Source organism: Puntigrus tetrazona, chromosome 13 (genome assembly GCF_018831695.1).
Source record: "Puntigrus tetrazona isolate hp1 chromosome 13, ASM1883169v1, whole genome shotgun sequence".
NCBI lineage: Eukaryota > Metazoa > Chordata > Actinopteri > Cypriniformes > Cyprinidae > Puntigrus > Puntigrus tetrazona.
The window spans coordinates 4,350,517-4,363,953 of record NC_056711.1 but is presented as its reverse complement, the minus strand read 5'-3'; the positions used below and the strand labels follow the sequence as shown (position 1 = coordinate 4,363,953).

Here is a 13,437-nt window from a genome sequence, read left to right as displayed (position 1 = left end):
AACCACTGTTACATGAACAGTTATACCCTCCCTCTTTATTGTTACAGATGCTGTTGTCTGGGCAAGTAAAGTTACCTACACTGCACTCATTTATGTCTTCACAGTGTGTCCCATTGTAATGGTAACCTTTCCAGCAGTCACAATGAAAGGATCCTGCTGTATTGAAACAGTGAGACAACTCTGGGCAAGCCCCTTTTTGTTTACATTCATCTATATCCTGACATTCCTGACCATTCCCAAGAAACCCTTCAATGCACAAGCAATAGTTTGACCCATGGATGGTTTTGCACTCGGCATGGGTGTTACACGCATTGGTTGCATTCCTACAGTCCTTTTCATTCACACAGGTACCCAGACCATAGACTAGACCAAGGGTGCAAGTGCATGTATATGTCCCAGGAAAGTTTTGGCAGGTCATGTTGTTCCCACAGACTGAGGGTGGTAAGCACTCATTGACATCATCACAAATGAACCCATTTCCTTGGTATCCTTCCTTGCACTTGCAAATGTAGGATCCCTCTGTGTTGGTGCACATGGCAAGATGGCTGCAGTTTTGAGGCAAAGTTGACTTTTCATTACATTCATCCACATCTTGGCAATCAAACCCAGACCCGGTCATGCCAAAGGGACAGGTACACTTGTAGGAGCCAGGGGAATTAGTGCAGCTGGCAGCTGGGTGGCATCCTCCATGCTGGGTTTGGCACTCATTAATGTCTATAAGTCATCCAAAATGGGACAGGGTCAGGAATAAAAAATCCCTAAAAGACTGAGAAGAGAGTCCTCAAGCAAACAAAGAGGTGCAAAAATGAATTGTGAAATGGAAGAAAGACTTACCAGAGCAGTTTTTTCCATCACCAGTGAAGCCGTTGAGACAGGAACATAGGTAACTGCCGACTGTGTTGACACACTGTGCAAACTTGCTGCAGTTATCGATTCCAGATTGACATTCATCCACATCTGAAAGGTTGGGAAAGAGTAATGTGAGAAGATAAGACCGAACAAATACTGCCATTCACTGGCTAATTTATGTGTTTTTTTAAATACGTGTGTATTGCACATACCTATGCATTCTGTTCCGCTAAGAGTGTAACCCACTTTGCAAATGCATTTAAAAGATCCTGGGTTATTGACACATTGTGTTTCTTTCTTTGGGCACACATTCTGATCACATTCATCTATGTCTGAGCAAGTGAGTCCATCCCCTTTGAATCCCACATCACACACACACTGATACTCCGAAGGTGAAAGATGACACAGTCCATGTGGATGGCAAGCAGGATCACATTCACGACTAGGGAGAACACAAGTTTTGTTGTATGCTACTGTGCCATTCAGACAAGAACAGACATATGCTCCAGGGGAATTGACACATACAGAGATGTCTGGGCAAATATTATTCGAAAGGGCACATTCATCCACGTCTGTACAGGTAGATCCATCTCCTGTAAAGCCCTGGTGACATATGCACAAGAATTCACCAGGATAATTGTAGCAGTTTGCATGGAGAGGGCACATACCTACAATTGCACATTCATTTATGTCTTCACATGTAATGCCATTTCCTGAGAAGCCATTATTGCAGGTGCACGAAAATGAGCCTGCTAAATTCAAACAAGTGGCATTCTGGTCACAAGGTTTCTGCTGTTCACATTCATCAATATCAGAGCACTCAAAATAATCAGTGATTCTACTGAACCCGGTTTTACACTGACATGAATATGATCCTTCCGTGTTGGAGCACTGCTCATTGATTCCACAAGCCTTTTCAGGTAGCTGGCATTCATCTATGTCTTGGCAGGTGGTAAGATTGACTAGCTGAAAGCCTGAGGTGCAAACGCAAGAGAAAGACCCCTTACTGTTGACACATGTTGCTCTGTTTTTGCAGCCACCATTATCAACAAGACACTCGTTCACATCTGTACACTGTGATACACCATCCCCTGTGTATCCCACCATACAGCTACAGTTGTATTTTCCCGGTACATTAATACAGCGTGCATTAACATGGCACTGCCTTTTTATTGCGCACTCATCCACATCCTCGCATATTAACCCATCTCCTTCAAAACCGGCTACACATGCGCAGATGAATGAACCAGGTAAGTTTTCACAAGAGGCGTAAACACTGCAATGTCCTGTGGCACATTCATCCACATCCATGCACTGGGTTTGATTAAAGCTGTAGCCTGGACCACAGTCACAGAGGAATGAACCTGCTGTGTTGACACATGCAGCATTGGCTGGGCAAATGTTATTGGTGACACATTCATTAATGTCAGTACACTTTGTTCCAGTGCCCAGGAACCCAGAGCGGCACGAGCATTGATAGCTTCCTAGCAAATTGGTACATATTGCGTTGGGGTCACAGTTGTTCTTTCTGTCACACTCATTAATGTCTACGCATGCCAACCCATTTCCCACAAATCCTTCAGGACAAGTACAACGATATGAGCCTGGCAAGTTTGTACACTCTGCAAATGAGCTGCAGATGTTGATATCACATTCATTGATGTCCTCACATGTCTGTCCATTGCTTTGGTAGCCACTGTTGCAGAGGCAGGTGTAGGATCCTGGCAGGTTCTTGCAACCTTTGTACCCAAAGAAAGCAGAGCACACACCGGGAGTCTCTGAGCACTCATCAACATCGAGGCAGAGATAATTTCCATTGCCTTTGTAGCCAGTATTGCATGTACACACATAGGAGCCAGGGTTGTTGGTGCAAGTGGCATTCCAGTGACAGATTCCCGGTCTTGCACACTCATTATCATCATTGCACTGAAATCCATTTCCAGTGAAACCTGACTTACAAGTGCAGTCTCTTCCTCCATCTCTGTTGGTGCAAAGTGCATTAACATGACATCCACCATTATTAGTTTGACATTCATTGATATCTTGGCATTGGAAACCATCTCCAGAATAACCATTTTGGCATGAGCAGGTGTAACTGCCCAGAGTGTTACTGCAGACTGCTTTTGCATGGCAGTTGTGTAAACCAGTTGTACACTCATCAATGTCCTGGCACTGCACTCCAGTGCCCCTGTACCCCATTCGGCACATGCAGAGAAACTTATCCTCACGTGTTTTGAAGCAATCTGCATTGACATTGCATATGCTCCCTGCAGCTGCGCAGTCACTGAGATCCGCAACTGTGTATACAAAATGGATAAGAGGTGGGTAAGTCTGGCAATGAGCGACTGTATCTGTACTTTGAGTTGATCAAAAATTGAGCAATCTGATCTTGATGTTACTCACCTGCAGATGTGTGCCTGAGTATACTACACAGGAAAAGCAGATACAGCAGCAGACTCCTGCGAGAGAAAGTCATAAAATATAAAGACAGTCAACAAAAAATACTAAAGCTAGTGATATATTATCACCACGTTTTGATTTTGACTCCCTAAATGGAAAGATAACTTCATGGTGTAAGTAATTAGGTGAATTCCTTTTGGTTACTCAAATGCGCGTATATCTTTACAACTATAGTGTTACATGATGAACCAGTTTACAGGGGGATTGGGATTACTTTGTTCTAAGACTTAATTCACGTACCCAAAAAGGCATGAACATACCCAAAGGATCTACTCATTCCATGGAAAAATAACTTTGTTAGACTTAAAGATGCCTGCAACATCCTACTGCTTATGAAGAAGTAATTTTGTATTACCATGCCTAATATTCATTGCCAGTTTTCACTGCTTCAAGATATGGTAAAATTTCAAGATGATAGCTTTTCTCATTATAGCGTAGCTCACAGAAGTTGTATTGATTTATTGATGAGATTATGTTTGGAATGTTCTATTTCAAATAAAGACTGGTATCACTGAGAAAAAAAGTGTTTCTCAAGTTTGGTAACTAAAGTCAACATGGAAGATGTCCTGAATAGGAAAAAGGATGACAGTAATCCATGCTCTCTGACTGGGTTACATGTTGAAAGTTTTACTTCCGTGTGGGTCAGATTCAGTATTGTTTGTCTGTTGGAATCTACTGTATAGAAATCCATGCATCAGAATCAAATTACATCAATATGTGTCTCTGGTGTACTAATAACTTACAGGAAAGAACATTCTTCTCAACATCACAACATGGCTGAACATCATTACCCAAAAAATCGTAACTAAAATTACCCAATAAAACAAATCCAAGACAATGTAATGCAATGTAAAGTATTTTCTATAATCTTCCTAGCCTGTCTATATCAATATATCAAATTGAATACATACATACGAGAAGATACTCATTCATTATGTAAATAGCTCAAGTATAAAATCTGGGACTCATACTACGATTAGAGTAAACGGTTATTTGCTCAGTTCTGTATCTATGATCTCAAAAGGAATCATGAGAGATCATTTATAGCTATTTTTTAAACAGATTAAGTGCTCGGCACTAGCGCTCCCAGAAACAAGCCAAGAAATTCCACTTGTACTGTAAAAGAATCTGACAAACAAAATGATCAATTTAAATCAGTACTTACAGCATGTCTCTCAGACGACTGGTTGTCCTATAAGGTGGACATTAGTACATAGAGTAACTGGCTCCTTCTCAGGATTCGGAAGGTATGTGACTTCCCTTCTCTGTGGACTCTTCTGTCCAAATTACAACACTTTGTCCTTCCTGGTACAAAGCATAATGACCCATCTCAGCACCTGAGACATCCTACACCAGCATAATAGGCAACACCCAGATATTCCTATGATTATGTTTCTCTCTCTCCTAGTAAGTATACTGATCCCATTGGGCTTTAACTTGCCTCTGGGTGTAAAATAAAGGCTGGGACAATAAAGAACAGCATTCAGCAGTCAGTGTTTTGTGTTGAGAGAACCTTTACCTCATACACAAATACTAGATTATTATTACAAGAGATGGACTAGGACTACAAATCAGCCCTCAATTTATAGTTTAACGGCCCATGACGGTCCCCTGGTGGATAAACATAACACAAACATAATACATTCAGTTTAGTTTGCATCATATGCAAACTATTTCTATATGTCCCGTAATTATATGGGGTGCAATAAAGGTAATTTTATGTAATTAGATGTTAGATGATCTTTTCAGGTGTATTTTCTTTCAACCTTCTTAGATATTAAGACAGGCACCTAAAGATACACATGTGCATGAATTTATAACGTAAGCACCCTTAATGACCTTTTGTGTTCAATAAAAATTAATTCATGAAGAAAAAAAGACTGATTAGTAATTGTCTCTACTTGGTTTATAAATTATTTGTTTATTAATCGTAAGCGCATATGTGACTGAATTGTTTACATATGGGGTCTAGCAATGTAGCCAGAGCAAGCACACGGATTGATTCAGCATCACTTCTGCCTCTTTGTGCTGAATCATCCTAATGATTGGTATTATGAAGCAGGCACTCTCTTCTGCAGAGGGCTATTCAGTGGCATACTTGAAGGGAGCCAGAGCTTCAAGGCTTTGAGAAATTATGTCAAAAACAGCACTTAAAAGCGTATTGTCGCTTGACAAACTAGCCAAAGCAGCTCTCTGCTCTCATATCATATGCGCTATTATTTTTCGTTAAAACAGCTGTTGTTTATTTTACAGTGTAACTGTCATAAACCTTTTTAAAGTATAATATTTTACAGAAAACCGAAAACCGCCCGCGTCGCAAAACCACAGCAACGGAAGTAGAGCAGCTGTGGTCAAAAACAAGTCTGTCGAGTTTTAACATTTTTGAAATAATGTTTTTTGCGTGACAAATACTTTGCTGTTTTTTGTTTTTTCTGGTGGAACATGTTGAACTAAGTAGATTTATACTTTACTGATGCATTTCGCACATACAATAATAATAATTCAAACATAATTTTAACTGTTGAACATTAACTGCGGTGAGATGTCGATAACACAGATGAAACCACTTTGTGTGGTGTGAAAAGCTGAATATGAAGCTACTGTCAACAAATGAGAATGTGTTTATTTAAATTAAAGAGAGAGGACTAGGCTATAAAAGAGAGTTGGATGATCTAGAAGTCATTTTAACTCATTCCATCGTAATTTGCAGTGAATTCGCAGTGAGTAGATTTAATTTAGGTTTTGGTTGTTTAACAAGTTCCTTTAGACAAAATGTATAGACTAAATTATGGTCAGATATTTTTAGTGCCGTTTCCACGACATGTTTACAATTATTAACAAGCTACCTTAAGAAACCTCTACACATTTAACGTCAATTATGTGCAATAATAAAAGACATATTATGTAGCCAAAGCTATTTGTTCAGGAAAAAAATAGGGGGAAAATAATCTTAAAGGGTGAGAATACCCAAGTATGAAATTTTGCGTGCGTTTTACTCACCCTCAAGCCATACTAGGCGTATATGCCTTTGTTCTTTCAAACGAATTCAATCAAAAATTGCATAAGTTTTATTACTTTTTTCACACGCTATTTCATGTGTTTTGAAAACTGTGCGCTTTCAAGGACACATATTTATTACAAATAATAACTTAATATGAAAGACAAAGGTTGTGCTGAAAGATGTAGACTGCATGATCTTCCACCCTGGGATAAAGTCATTATGAACATTAACAATAATTTGGGGCAAATATAATGTGATATTATGGAAAAACATGCGAGTGGCTCAGTATAGAGAGTGAGTATACTCAAAGTGTTATTTTCAAAATAACTGAAAACTCAAATCCAATATAATCACACATCAGCATCTCAAAATCTCAGTTTATGCTTAATGAAATATGACACTGCAATATACAACACTTTTGGCGTTTTATTTCAAATTGAAATGCCTTCTGTGAGAAACGTTTCAGATTGTTTAGGCACGCACATCTATAAATATCGTCATATTGTTAATGTTACTTTATAAGACACATATCTTTAATGAAGTGGAACACTTTTGCCGTTGTCCTTGTTAGGAGCAGCGTCCTCATCTGCTCCGGACCGTGACAGAGTTTTCTCTCTGAAAAAAAGTTTTAAGTGCGCGCAGCAGATAAATATCAGTATGAACCAATATGATGTTATGAAATACATATTTTAAATGAGGGTAAACACTTACTTCTGTTGTTTCTGTTAAAAGCGACCTCCTCGTCTGCATTCAAACCTGTGAGAAACTGTTAGGCTCGTTTATATTAGTCGCCATAAAGTAATGTTATCTTCAGAATCAGAATCAGAATCACTTTATTGCCAGGTATGTTTACACATACGAGGAATTTGTTTTAGTGACAGAAACTTCGACAGTGCAACACGATAACAAAATATAAAATGTGCAAAACAGCAAAAATCTAATATATATATATACTATAAACATTCAAGTGTAATGTCTCTATAACACTTATCTCTCGATTATAACGCATTTCTAAAATGGGTTTGGATTTTGAGAATATGTACGTAATCCTTGAACGAGACAGTATAGTGTCATTTATTTAGTGTGTTAATACGTGTAACAGCGCGCATGCATTTTACAGTATACCCCATATTGCTTATTTTTGCATATACTTTCTTTATGACTTTTAAGAAAGCATTTTTCCATATACTGTCATATACTGGGAAAGTATACACAAAGAATTGATATACTCTCCTGTAACCTGTGTGTAACATGGGTTGTTAAGTGTGTTTAACAGATAAATGCAAGTAGATACAAACAAATGTTCTCACTAAGGAAGGCATCGCTTTCTCCGTTGTTTTCAGGGCATTAGTGGTTCATTAATAAGTGCTAGGGCTTAATGGAAAAGATACTAGTATCTAAAAAATAAGTACTAAAGTAGCATGGAAATAGATACTAGTGTGTTTTATAGATGAAAAGTTAAAACGGCTTGCCATAGTGACACAGAATGGTTAACGTCGTGTGATATGAGAACATTAAAGGTTCTGTGGTGAAGAAAACAGCCTAAACGCTAATAGGTTTGTCAGCTTAGCACCATTGTAACTTGAAGTTATTAACAGTGCACAAATAGCCTAAGTGTTTGAAGATATGTATTTATTATGAATGCTACTGTTAGGGGAATGTTTTAAATTTATTGTGATTTGTGTAAAGTGTTTCTTCAAATTCTTTGAACTGCAGATTTTATAGTTGATTGTAACTTATTATTTCTTTTAAAAACTGCGGAACAAACGAGGAACATCTTTTACTTTTGAGACCACCATCACCACTAGTCAGCTAAACTAGTCCGGATACTTTTTTCTTTTTAGATGTTTAATTAGTACAATGTTAAGGGCCTGGTTGAAGATTAATGTCAGTTAACATGGCCCAGAATTCCTAGCGACAGCCCACCTATAACAAGCTGTTTATCTTCGGACTGTTAGACTAGTTCCGGTAGGTACCGCGGCGGAGTAGCCCCGTGCCTGCGTGATTCGCCATAGACGTAAACGCAGAGAAGTAGCTCCGGCTACAATGTTCTTCCGCAGGACGCACGCTAGAGAGCGCTAGATCAGATCGTTATTTTCTAGCGTGACTTTATCACGTTTTTATTTTGTTGTGGAAATAGCAAAGGGGAAATAACTAACGACAGAAAGTATACCTGCAGAGCCACACCATTTGAAAAAAAGCAACAAAATATCACACACCGTTATCATAGCAGGAAAACATATAAGTGGAAGCATGTTATCATATATTTTCATTTAAACACAGGTCAAAACAACGTGGGATATCTTTAAATGTTTTTATTTTTATTTTTTGTATGAAGGAGAATGTGATAAGTAACCTAAATTTGTCTGGAGGTATTCCCCATGTTTATCTGAGACATCTGTACGATGTAGATTTTACTAAGCTGTGTAGCTTTCAGATCCATAAAGGCCTTGACACATTAAAAACTTCTTTTGAAGCCTAAAGTCTGAAGCCTAAAAACAACAACACAAGCATTAATCCAGATATGCTAGTCTATGAGATGCTGTTGGAGATACTATAGGGAATATGACGTCGGTTTCGGTGTTGTTTTGGGTATCAGTCAGGAAGGGTGTGTCCATTTTACAAATTGCTCAGCTTTGACAGCGCTGCCTTTCTCATGAGGTCATAATTCTGTGGGTTTATGCATGGAAAAGATTACATTTCCGATGCAGCCCAAAAGGTTCCCACAGAAACTTCCAGTTTTCTTTAAAATCTGAGCATTGATAGCGTACTATCAAAATGTCCTGCTTGTAAAATGCTCATAAAGTATGGTTGGGGGTTGGGTCACCTCTGTCCAAACTTGTTCATCTGGTTTTCAATGCAGAGAGAGAGAGAGAGAGAGAGAGAGAGAGAGAGAGAGAGAGAGAGAGAGAGAGAGAGAGAGAGAGAGAGAGAGAGAGAGATGAATGAATTCACCTATAACACTCAATGTTTTGTTACTGACCATTAACACTATTGTATGTCTCTGTTTATGTGATTACCATTCTATTCTGTCTTCTATTGACAGACATTGGAGTGGCATGACCTATGTTTATGTTATATATATATATATATATATATATATATATATATATATATATATATATATATATATAGAGAGAGAGAGAGAGAGAGAGAGAGAGAGAGAGAGAGAGAGAGAGAGAGAGAGAGAGAGAGAGAGAGAGAGAGAGAGAGAGAGAGAGAGAGAGCAAGTGGTTTAGAACTCAGTTTTTATAAAAATAAGGAATGGGTAATTTAGCTGTTGTGCGTGAATTCATTAATTTAGTAATCAAATGCAAACAAATTGTCATATGCCATCATCCATCTAAACATCATTTCATTTGAATTATTTTAATTCAAAATGGTAAGCAGATAGAAAACATTACTGAAAAAAACTATCAAATTGGAAACAAACGTAAAACGTTCTAACAGTAATAAAACATAACAGACTTTGTTCTTAAATCTGCTTTTTTAAAAATTCACTATTACACGTTTTTGTTTCTTTCTCTCTCCCCCTCTTTGTTATTATGCACAAGACACTGAATTATTGTGAATGAAATGGCAGTTGTATTATAGGATTTTTTTTTTTTTTTATAAATAAACGACGTCTTGTCCTAATTCTAGTCAGTCCTCATTATTTCTAGTCTTTGTCATATACCTTGCAGCAAGTACTGCGGTTTCACCTGTCAGGTATCAGAGTTGCATGTTTTGAGTTTCAACCGAAAATCTTGTCGGTGCTTTACATTTCCAAAATGGAGATTCACTCTCGATGCGTCAAGTGGCCATACATGGTCTGGCCGGAAAAAAAAGGTGAGGCGTTTTAGAATAAACTCCGCCCATTTGCACCTGACGTCACTTTACTCAAACAGGTATACATAATTTGACACCTGTTGCGCGTTTAGATCAGTCGTGTGGCGGTGAAGGGAGAGGATATCTGGAGGATTTATTCGTTGTTGCGTCCAAGTCTTATCAACAAGCGGAATAACTTTTTGGTCGGATTTCTAGTTTTTCTTAAAGCTTTGGTAAGAAGCGTTTTGTTGTTTGAAGACTAGCTAGAAAGGAGGCTGTGGCGATTAACGCACGCGCCAGCTCCTCGCGCAGAGTGACTTTATTTGTTTGTTGTTTTTCAGTTCTCTCTAAAGCCAAGATGAAGATTTTAGTCGCGTTGATGGTTGCGGTGTTGGTGGAAGTGGTCGCTTCACAATGTAAGTAACAACTTTTTTTTTTTTTTTTTTTTTTTTTTTTAAACCAATTAAAACTAAATGTTTGAACGGATGATGTGTAAAAGTAAACTAAATCGAGTTAAACTGAATGTTTAATCTTAGTCGTTAAATTGGTAGTTAGGAGGCAAACCAAACAATGAGATCCAGGGTGTGGTTGTGTGTGTGTGTTGGGGGTGGGGGAAATCTACTTGCACTGGGTTATGCACTTCAATTTTTTTTTTTTTTTTTTTTTTTTTGAATCCAACAGGCTCTTGTAACAACATGAAATGGGCCAAATGCGATGGAGATCCATGCAAGTGCTCCCTTCAGTTTTCTGGAGTCAGTCAAACGCTTGATTGTTCAAAATGTGAGTGGGGCTTTTTTTTTTTTCTCTCTCTAGTAGTTTTTGGTATCCTTGCGTTTTCAAAAGTCCAAGCTGGTTTAACTTGTCTCCCAGTCTGCTTTTTAGTAGTTCTGGTAGCTCCGCCTAAACTAGCTGTTAAAGGTGCTCTGTTCCTCCCATCAAGTGTGAACTTTCTCTCTACTCGCAGTAATTCCCAAGTGCTACCTCATGAAAGCAGAGATGTATCGCGCCAAAAACAACCTGTCCACAAGATCAATTGGTGGGAAGCCGGTAGAAACTGCCTTTGTTGACAACGATGGCATCTATGACCCGGAGTGTGAGAGTAACGGCAAGTTCAAGGCTGTCCAGTGTAACGGCACTGACGTGTGCTGGTGCGTCAACAGTGCCGGTGTGCGCAGAAGTGACAAGGGAGACAAGAACATCAAGTGTGAGCCTGTGGAGACCTAGTGAGTGCACTTGCATTATCAATGGGCTGTTCTTCTGACTGGCACGCCTAGTATAAAGAGTGGATAAGAGAGCACTGCTGTTTGTGGAAGGAAGCAAGACCTATAACCTGACAATGCCATGTTTTCTTTTTAGCTGGGTTCGTCTGGAGCTGAAGCATAAAGATATGCCCGCTTCTGAAGATGCTGCTAAATGGAAGACGTAGGTTACAATTGATTTAGAGCCGAGTCTTGTTAGAACAAGTGTAATATGGAGCTCTGATTATGATGTTTTGCTGTTTGCAGTGGAATTGAGAATGTTTTACTGGAACGTTACAAGTTGGATAAGAAATTTGTCGATAACGTTCAGGTAAGCATTCACCATCATTATCCAGCCCCTTTTGTGCTAGTGGTATGCTTTAACGCTAACTTATTTTTTTTTTTTTTTCTCCCTCCCCCAGTATGACAAAAGTGGCCGTCTCATTGTTGTGGATGTGAAAAAGGATAAGGGATTAAGTGAACCAGACCTGTCCCTCATGACTTACTACATGGAGAAGGATGTGAGTCCCTCATGACTTTTTCGGTTGTAATGCGTGACTTCTATTTTGTAACTTGTGTGGAACTCATTTGTCGTCACAGGTCAAAGTTCTGCCCCTCTTTGTAAGCCCCCAACCATTTGAAGTCAGTGTTGAGGGAAACAAGGTGTCCATGGAGAACATCCTGGTGTACTATGTAGATGAAAAGGCACCCACCTTCACCATGCAGAGGCTGACTGGTGGCATCATTGCTGTCATTGTGGTGGTCAGCTTGATTGTGATTGGTGGACTTCTGGTCATTGTAAGTGCCATCTATATTTTTGAGTTTCATTTCAAGTTGTTCTTCTCTAACAGTTGTTCCCCCTCTTTTTAGTTCTTCATCGCACGGCGGCAGAAGGCCCAGTACAGCAAAGCACAGGTTGGTTGGTTCATCTATTTCCGTAATCCAAACCATGTGGCTCTTTCCCCCAAAGTGAACTTGTTTTAACTCCTATTTTTTTTTTTTCTGTTCTTGCAGCCGAGAGAGATGGAGACCATGTCTTAAAGCCATTAATGTCTCGTGTACTAGGGGAATCTGATACTGGGATGTGCCCCATGTTGAAGCTTAAACCTGCTGTACATTTTGCTTGGTTTTTTTTTTTTTTTTTTTTTTTTTTTTTTTCCCTTGAGTTTTTTAGAAATCAAGTGTCTGTTACATGCAGGATACAGTTAATTGTTACACTTTGCTATTTAATGAGGGCTCCCTTTTCAATTGGATCAATGTTTTAACACTGTACAGTTTGTGTCTAAGTTTTTAATAAAATTTGTTTGTTTTTAAATGTGGCTTTTCTCTTTGATCTGGTGTGTGGCAGAAACCAGGCATGTTGGTCAAATCAAAGTCCTATCTATATACTGTTGCACTGGTTTTTAAATGAAAAGGACCAGCCTAGCACAAAATTCCTAGCTTTTGTTTGCAACCACATCATTTGTGTTTTTTAGCCCAGGGCAAGCGTTTGAGCTGCACCTGCCTCAGTTTCCATACAACTCCATCTGTGATGGAACTTTTTTTTTTTTTTTTTTTTTTTTTTTTTTTGAGACGTGACTATTTCCAAATGCATTGAAGTAGACCTTTACTCCTGTACAGCAGTTACTTCCTGTGACTTTGAGGACTGATGTATCACAACCGGTAAAGACATCCAGTAACTGCCTGTTCTAAAAACCGAAACCGTTTTTAGAGCGAGCAGTTACTGAATGCCTTTTTCGATTGACAAAATAACACATCAGTTTTCAAGCAGCATAACCTAATAGTATAATTTAAAAGCAGATCATTCGGGTAATTGGTTACAAATGATGCATGCGCATTATCCACCTTTTATTGACTTAAGCATGTTTTAAATGATGCATGACCTGTAGGGTCTAACAACGGATCCCTGAAACTGGTGCGTTTGTCCAAACCTTTCATAAAACAAAGAGGCTGTTTATTAACTCGAAGCTGCTGACCATTCAAGTGCAAAGAAAGACTAATAATTAAACCTGTGAGAGAGCCCTGCTTTGAGCGGTTTGAAATACAGGTCAGACCCGTTGCTCAAGTTTCGGGCAGCAAAGT

The 13,437-nt window shown here is 38.8% G+C and overlaps 2 protein-coding genes across 2 annotated transcripts; one reads left to right on the top strand and one right to left on the bottom strand.

The window, feature by feature from the left end:
* Nucleotides 1-1,411: 1,411 nt before the first annotated feature.
* On the bottom strand, nucleotides 1,412-3,419 carry LOC122356796 (latent-transforming growth factor beta-binding protein 2-like). Its single transcript, XM_043255864.1, has 4 exons — nucleotides 3,415-3,419; nucleotides 3,253-3,308; nucleotides 1,713-3,146; nucleotides 1,412-1,452 (listed from the first exon to the last, which is right to left on the bottom strand). The coding sequence occupies exons 1-4, from the start codon at nucleotides 3,417-3,419 to the stop codon at nucleotides 1,412-1,414; spliced, it is 1,536 nt and encodes a 511-aa protein (XP_043111799.1).
* A 6,783-nt stretch (nucleotides 3,420-10,202) lies between these two features.
* Nucleotides 10,203-12,670, top strand: epcam (epithelial cell adhesion molecule). The gene is made up of 10 exons (XM_043254528.1): nucleotides 10,203-10,350; nucleotides 10,459-10,533; nucleotides 10,799-10,897; nucleotides 11,082-11,340; nucleotides 11,474-11,539; nucleotides 11,623-11,686; nucleotides 11,778-11,876; nucleotides 11,956-12,153; nucleotides 12,226-12,270; nucleotides 12,370-12,670. Exons 2-10 carry the CDS (start codon nucleotides 10,476-10,478, stop codon nucleotides 12,394-12,396), a joined length of 915 nt encoding a protein of 304 aa, XP_043110463.1. The 5' UTR covers nucleotides 10,203-10,350; nucleotides 10,459-10,475; the 3' UTR covers nucleotides 12,397-12,670.
* Nucleotides 12,671-13,437: the final 767 nt, after the last annotated feature.

Bases quoted from the DNA above. Each gene is read 5' to 3' on its own strand.
- LOC122356796 (XM_043255864.1), bottom strand. The intron at 3,147-3,252 runs GTGAGTAACATC...TTGTATACACAG, and splicing joins ACTCAGGCACACATCTGCAG to TTGCGGATCTCAGTGACTGC. The intron at 1,453-1,712 runs GTCAGTGTAAAA...ATATGTCACCAG, and splicing joins CACGGAAGGATCATATTCAT to GGCTTTACAGGAGATGGATC.
- epcam (XM_043254528.1), top strand. From the start codon at position 10,476: ATGAAGATTTTAGTCGCGTTGATGGTTGCGGTGTTGGTGGAAGTGGTC. The intron at 11,341-11,473 runs GTGAGTGCACTT...TTTTCTTTTTAG, and splicing joins TGTGAGCCTGTGGAGACCTA to CTGGGTTCGTCTGGAGCTGA. The intron at 12,154-12,225 runs GTAAGTGCCATC...CCCTCTTTTTAG, and splicing joins TTGGTGGACTTCTGGTCATT to TTCTTCATCGCACGGCGGCA.